The sequence below is a fragment of the Leucopleurus acutus genome (genome assembly GCF_964270905.1).
Source record: "Leucopleurus acutus genome assembly, chromosome: 2".
Classification (NCBI taxonomy): Eukaryota; Metazoa; Chordata; class Mammalia; order Artiodactyla; family Delphinidae; genus Leucopleurus; species Leucopleurus acutus.
In genome coordinates, this window is record NC_139143.1 from 84,427,660 (window position 1) to 84,435,475 (window position 7,816).

Sequence of the window (7,816 nt, forward strand, 5' to 3'; positions counted from 1 at the left end):
TTCTCTTTGGTAGTCTCCGCAGCAGCCCCAGATTTAGCAGAGCTGGGTTCCTGGCCTCTGCACACTGTATGACTTTCTCAATGGGTAATTTTTTTAAGGCCATAATACCAACAGTGGATCAGCTGGGTTTTGGCCAGGAAGTTACCTTTGTGGATTCTGCCCGCATGGCTTCGTAGTATAGGAAGTTTTTTTTGTTTTGTTTTTTATAATTCAGTTTAATCAATAAACAAGTATTTATTGACTACTTTGTGTTGAGACTGAATGTGTGGAAGATTCAAATTGAAAGCTGACAGTTTTCTTTGGCTTGAATTTACTAGTTGTAATCATGGGTAATACAAGTGGAGGGGTTTTAATTTCTCTCTCAGCTCTCACCTCACTGAATTTCTATACAGGCATACCTTGGAGATACTGTGGGTTGGGGTCCAGACCACTGCAGTGAATCAACTATCATAGCAAAGCGAGTCACAGTCTTTTTGGTTTTCCAGTGCATGTAAGTTTATACTATAGTATATTAAATGTGCAATAACACTATGTATGTCTAAAAAATGATATACCTTAATTTAAAAATACTTTATTGCCAAAAATGCTGGCCACCCTGAGCCTTCAGCAAGTTGTCATCTTTTTTTGCAGTAGTAACGTCAAAGATCACTGATCACCATATCAAATAAAATAATGAAAAAGTTTGAAATATTGCAAGAATCACCAAATGTGACATAGACACAAAGTAAGCAAATGTTACTGGAAAAATGGCACCCAGACTTTCTCAATGCAGGGTGGACACAGACCTTCAGTTTGTAAAACAACACTGCAGTATCTGCAAAGCATAAAAAACAAGATATGCCTGTAATAGTTTTGGGGTTTACTGCCTATACTAGTTTCTCAAAAAGAGGTTTAGAGAGGATATGCATCAGAATCACCCAGGGTGTTTTTTAAAATTCGGGTTTAACGCCATCCTGGTGATGGAACTGGCTAATAACCCCAACTGATTTGACTCACCACTACACCTAGGACTTAGTGAACACAATACTTGTAAGAGGTCTTCTGACAGTGCTAGAAATTAGTAGAAGACTTAGCTTAAATGTCGAAATTACTTAGTATTCCCCATGAAGGGTGAGGAGGTTGGACGGGTGTGGGATCAAGGCTGTTAGTTCCAGTTTGGGAGTAACCTTATACAGCTCTATGAGATGTTACATTTCCATCTTTGAAATGATGTTTTAACTAAAATCACATATAGAGCCAACATTAACCAGAAAGTCTGTATTTTAGACTAGTGCATGGGTGAAAACATTGAAGAAAAATGTTAAAAGCTAATTATGTTACCACACAAAGATTAAGTCTGACTTCTGTACAAAGCAGCCTTCCGTACAGACCCAGATGAAGACAGTAATGGGTCTTTGGAATTATCATGCAGACCGTTCTATATATATGCTACCAGAACCAAGAACCAAAGGGTTCTCTGACCAGGGAGGGAGATGGCACACAGCAGTACTTAGCAGTTTCACTCTTGGTGTGACCTAGTCAAACAGTACAACCACTCAGCAAGTGTTTCAAAGGATTTATTTTACAAAAGAATAGTACCTTTGAACCAGCCAAGTTCAAAGTTAGAAGAAGGGTACAACTTCAGTTCTGGATAATGCCTCTGTATTTCATTCAAAGCCACTAAAAAGGAAGAGATCATAATAAAATGGTGAAGCCATAGAGTGAGGAATCAATTCGTAAAAGCAGCTCTATCCTCAGCCCAAACCCTTGCCACCCAGAGAATTTTTTGGTTGAGACCTCCGGAAAAACAAAGCTTACTGCAACCAAGGATCTCCCAACTATCTCTTCTACTGTAATTTTAATTTCAATCACCTGATCATGTGGGCAATATCCCAGCTGGTCTCTGCAGACAGGGGTCCCTCTATTTCAACACCTTTTTCAGTTACAGTGGCGATTTGAAACTGAAAGAAAGCAGAGATCTCAATGAAAATGCCAACCCTTATGTGAAAGAAGTCCCTGGTCAAAGGTCAAGTGGAGGGTCTTTCCCAAAGGTGAAAACAGGAGACACAGAAATGGGGCACTCTGCTTCAAAGTTTAGAGACTCGGGGATTGCAAAGCCTGCCAATTAGCTCCGCATCACTTATTATTCACACTTCTCACCCGGTTATAAGAACGGGCATCTCGATAGTACAGCACTCGCATGCAGCGTTCCACTAGCTCTTGGGCCTCAGTCTGGCTCAGCACTGGCTTCTTCTCCAGAACTTCTCGCAGCAGAGGCTAGGGATATCGGGGGTGGGGGTGGGGGGGGAACATGGGAGATATCACGAGCTGAATACCAGGCGATTTGTCGCAAATCCACAGTGTGAAAAGAATCATAAATGAGTGAAAAGGCGACATTCCACCTACTGCCTCAGCAAAATGAACTCTGCTTACTTGTGCTAAGACCCACTTGAAGGGGAAATTCTAGGGTGTCCTCTCTTAGCACATGTATACTGACTCCCTCCAGGACATACCCCACCGTGTCATTATGGCCTCTGGACCAAAAAGAAAACCATCCGCCCAGCAGTACAGATCCTAGCCTGTTCCTCATGTCAGAATTTCAAGGGTAGAACAAGCAGACAACCACTAACCCCCCCTGCCTTCTGTCTTCTATCCCTCATCCCTCAATTGGCTACTTACCTGAGCCAAGTATGCACCATAACCGGTGGCCACCGAAGGGGCTTCATAGGCTACACCAAGCATGTCCACGTAACCCAGGAAGCTAACAGGACACAATAGGTCATCTTAGATTTCTGTATCTTAGCTGTAGGAAGGGACCATGGGGTCTGAGGTAGAAGTGGGAGTCACTCAGGGGGAAGAGACAGACATACACGGGCACTACAGATTGGGTAGTCAAGGAAATGAGTTATTTGTATTCAAGTCAACCTCTCTCCATCAGCATAGCCTCCAATGACCATGGTGTTCCACAGGGGGTTCATCTTGGAGCGCCGGCTGTACGTAGCCCTGGTCAGCCATGAATGAATAGCTTTAGGGCTATAGCTGTGTCCATCTCCCAACAGCTCCTCATCGATCCTTAAAAAGAATTGGTTGTGAAAAAAGGGAGAGAACGGAAGTCGGGGTTTCCATCCACCCCCAAAAGATGTTACCACAATCTTCCCCATTTAAACTAAAATAAACTAAAATAAACTACTTATTTGCAAACATTCTCAAATCTTCCACGCCAAGTCTCCCTGTTCTCTGCTGCAGCTTCAAGTTTCTCCACCCTAGAACTTCTTGAGGGGATAAAAAACAGTGTATTCCCCTCCCCACTTGGAAACTACTCCTATTCTCGAGATGACTTACACCATTTGGCCGAGAACTTGCTTCAAATATTGGAAATCAGCGTAGTCTCCGGAAGCACCCAGCATGGTGCTGTTGTTGACTCGCATAATGCGAGAGATGTTGCGGAAACGAGCCAAGGAGCCGTAGGAGCCCAGCATGTCTGCTGCAATCACCACTCCGCCCTCAAACTTGACGCCCAGGACCGAGGTCCCGGTCACCATGGGGTTCCTGGAGAGAGAGGGTGGTCTGGAGAGGAGCAGCGCGGGGGGAGAGCCTGAGCCCGCTTCCCGCGTTGTGGGTTCCGCCTCTGACTTTCAGCGGCTCCTTTCATTCTCCGGGACCCTCCTCCCCGAGCTCCCCCGCCGTTAGCGCGCCCCGGGGTGCCCCCTTCGCCTTCCCCGGCTCCCAGAACCTGCCGGCCGCACCAGGCCCCACGGTCCCTCCCCCTGCGCAGGCTAAGGCGCCGAGAGCTTACTGTGTGCGCGTAATCGGACCCCCGTAGAGCGCGAACGCCGGATCCACAGAGGAACCGGGAGTGGGCGGGATGCGGTAAAACTGCCCAGGGGCCGGTCCGCACCGCGACTCCAAAAGCGCTTCCATCTTAGTCACGGTAGCACGGGAAACGAAAGCGTTGGCGCCGACGGAAGCGGAAGTGATCCTTCAGTGCCACACCTTTCTTCTTCCTGCAAGCTACTTCCAGCTGCCATGTTGATAGGGTCAGTGCCGACCGTACCAGTGTCCCGGGTGGCGACCAAAACCCAGAGATGTGGAGTTGCCAGACGTCGTATCACATCGCGGTAGAGTCTGGACTAGAACAGTATTCTGACGCACAAATTCAAGGAAGGGGTGGGTGGTGTGGGAGATGGGTATGGGTCGTGGGTGGATGGGAGGGCGGGGCACTTCAAGACGCTGACGCTGAGCGAGGAAGCAGAAATTCTCCTTTCCTTTTTGGATCCTTATGAAAAACAAAAAACCCACACGAAACTAACAGTGAACACAGGATCATGTGGCATATTCGACCCATTTTATATATAAGAAACCGAGACTTGTGTAGTGATTTACCCGATTACACAGCAAGTAGTAGAAGATCTGAGTCTTCAAACTCAATTAAAATAGGAATCATACAGTTGCGCGTACCTTGGGGTGTATGATATCTCAGATGGATCACTCACTCTGTAGGACCTTGTACAAATCTCTGAAAGTTTCCTAATTGTCAAAGGCTCTTACCTGCCTCTTAAACATCAGAAAAATTCCATTGACTGTGGGAGTGTAACTAAATTACAGGCGTTCCCTTCTCAATGTGGTTCTGTAGCAAGGGCTGGAAGCAGTGTCTAGAATCAAACACTAAACCTAAAACCACTACTTTGCCACAACTCCCTTCACAACTAGATTCAAAATTTTTCACTCAGCAGGAAACAAAATCAGTTTTGTTTTTTAAAATTCCCTGAGTTAATTTGAACCAAAGCAATGCAAAATATTTTAGCCTAATGGAATAAAATATTTTATTAGGTCATGAAACCTTGGAAAGGGAAGGGTCAAGATCTTGTGTCAGAGGCACCCAAATGATGCTCTTTGTATCACCTTTGGGACTTGAAAACTAGATAGTAGATTTTTTCTTCAAAGTAATAGCCACGTTCTCGCAAACCCCATATTCCAGGTGACTCTTGGACCTCTCTGAGGCTTACCTGGACAAATAGCAGGTGTCGTTTGTGATGACAAAAGGCTTACTGGGATTCCTCCAAAACTGCTTGAATACTTCACTTTCATAGCTACCAGAGTCCTCTTCATATGAACTTTAAAGCAATTAGCCATCAATTAATTGGCTATATCCTTGTTTAGAAGTGGCCTGAGGTGGCTTGCTGGTTTCTGGTCTCACTCCTTTCAAGGTCCCTAGATTAAGGCTCTGGTAGGGCCAGTACCAGTTCCAGAGATCAGGCAGGTGGTCAAATTCCACAGAGTCTAAAAGAAGAAAAGTGAAAGGATCTAGAATCATTCAGCCTGGGAGTAGGATGACAGGGAAAGCAAACCACTAACATTTGATGATGCAATATTCAGAGGAAGGTGACCAGTATGTCTTTTGTGCTAAGATGAAAACAAGACATAAGTTAAACTGAAGGGGAAACTTAAACTTAAAGGGAAACTTATAAGAAGTTTCTTCTCTTTTTAAAGCATTTTTAAGTTTGCCCAGTTTTCTATGGTTGGCTATTACTTCGAGTTTAATTAGTATTTAGCTCTCACCAGTGTTCGAGCTTTTAAGTCAATAATCATCAGACTGGTTTTGTATCATGTCAGGGTATCTCTGGTTATGGGGAATGTCTTGAAATTCTCAGAAAAGAATAACACTAGACTAAATTGGAATTAATAATCACCATCATCACCACCTCACAAACATTTTCACTGCTCCATATTTTAGAAGTGGTATTTGAAACTTCAACTCCAAAAGAGTTAAGGATCATTTTTGACCTGCTCAGGGCCTGGCTCCAGGGGGCTGTAACAGAAATATGAGAAAGAAAATGTGTCTAGCTTGTCCATGGCTGCACTACCCTGTGGGTATGCCCTGAGGATTTTTGTAATTTTACATCCTCTATAATTCAGTTCTGCAATATCTCTCTTGCAGGATGTGTCACACTTGTCTAAAGACTGACTTGCTAAAGCAAAAGTTCCACAAAAGCAGAAACAGATTGTCTTTCAACAGTATCCCTTGATGCACAGAAGATTCAGATTCAGATGTGGTCCTGTTTATCTTTTTTTGTTGCCCATACTTTTGATATCATATCCATACTTTTGATGTCATATCCAAGAAATCATTACCAAATGCAATGTTAAGAAGCGTTTCCACTATGTTTTCCTCTAAGAGTTTTGTACTTTTAGTCCTTATGTTTAGATCTCTTAGCCATTTTGAGTTAAATTTTGTCTATGGTGTAAGGTAAGTGTCTAACTTCATTCTTATACACGTAGGTATCCAGTTTTCTCAACATCGTTTGTTGAAAAGACTGTCTTTTCCTCATTGAATGGTCTTGGCACCCTTGTTGAAATCATTGATCATATGTGAGGGTTCTGGGTTCTCTATTTTATTCCACATAGTCTATATGTCTGTCTTTATGACAGCACCACACTGTTTTGATTACTGTAGCTTTGTAGTAAGTTTTGAAATCAGACTGTACAAGACATTATTCTTCTTTTTCAAGATTGTTTGGGTAAAGATATCTTTAAATTTTATATTTTATGGCATTTTTTTCCTTTTGGTATAGAATTCTAGGTGGACAGTTATTTTCTTTTGGAACTTTAAATATGTTATTTCATTTTCTTCTGGCTTCCATTGTTTTTGTTGAGAAGTCATCTGTTAGTCATACTGTTGTTTCTTTGAAGATAATGGGGCTTTTTTCTTCTGACTTCTTTTAAGATACCCAACAGTGTCTCTGATGTTCAACAGTGTTACTAGGATATGCCTAGCCATGGTTTTATTTGTACCTATCCTGCTTGAGTTTGCTGAGCTTCTTGAATCTGTGGTTTGATATCTTTCATCAGTTTTGGAAAATTCTCAGCCATTATCTCTTTATTTATTTTTTTTAACATCTTTATTGGAGTATAATTGCTTTACAATGATATGTTAGTTTCAGCTTCACAACAAAATGAATCAGTTATATATATACATATATTCCCATATCTCTTCCCGCTTGCGTCTCCTTCCCTCCCACCCTCCCTATCCCACCCCTCCAGGCGGTCACAAAGCACCGAGCTGATCTCCCTGTGCTATGCGGCTGCTTCCCACTAGCTATCTACCTTACGTTTGGTAGTGTATATATGTCCATGCCTCTTTATCGTTTTGTCACCGTTTACCCTTCCCCCTCCCCATAGCCTCAAGTCCATTCTCTAGTAAGTCTGTGTCTTTATTCCTGTTTCACCCCTAGGATTTTCATAACATTTTTTTTTTAAATTCCATATATATGTGTTAGCATACGGTATTTGTCTCTCTCTTTCTGACTTACTTCACTCTGTATGACAGACTCTAGGTCTATCCACCTCATTACAAATAGCTCAATTTCGTCTCTTTTTATGGCTGAGTAATATTCCATTGTATATATGTGCCACATCTTCTTTATCCATTCATCCGATGATGGACACTTAGGTTGTTTCCATCTCTGGGCTATTGTAAATAGAGCTGCAATGAACATTTTGGTACATGACTCTTTTTGAATTATGGTTTTCTCAGGGTATATGCCCAGTAGTGGGATTGCTGGGTCATATGGTAGTTCTATTTGTAGCTTTTTAAGGAACCTCCATACTGTTCTCCACAGTGGCTGTATCAATTTACATTCCCACCAACAGTGCAAGAGTGTTCCCTTTTCTCCACACCCTCTCCAGCATTTATTGTTTCTAGATTTTTTGATGATGGCCATTCTGACTGGTGTGAGATGATATCTCATTGTAGTTTTGATTTGCATTTCTCTCATGATTAGTGATGTTGAGCATTCTTTCATGTGTTTGTTGGCACTCTGTATATCTTCTTTGGAGA

General features: G+C 42.6%; 1 protein-coding gene across 1 annotated transcript; it reads right to left on the reverse strand.

Annotated features, from left to right (window-relative positions):
- Positions 1 to 1,540: 1,540 nt before the first annotated feature.
- On the reverse strand, positions 1,541 to 3,912 carry PSMB4 (proteasome 20S subunit beta 4). The gene is made up of 7 exons (XM_082832377.1): positions 3,776 to 3,912; positions 3,322 to 3,528; positions 2,905 to 3,051; positions 2,659 to 2,740; positions 2,140 to 2,256; positions 1,852 to 1,940; positions 1,541 to 1,659 (listed from the first exon to the last, which is right to left on the reverse strand). The coding sequence occupies exons 1-7, from the start codon at positions 3,898 to 3,900 to the stop codon at positions 1,647 to 1,649; spliced, it is 780 nt and encodes a 259-aa protein (XP_082688503.1). The 5' UTR covers positions 3,901 to 3,912; the 3' UTR covers positions 1,541 to 1,646.
- Between the last annotated feature and the right edge of the window lie 3,904 nt (positions 3,913 to 7,816).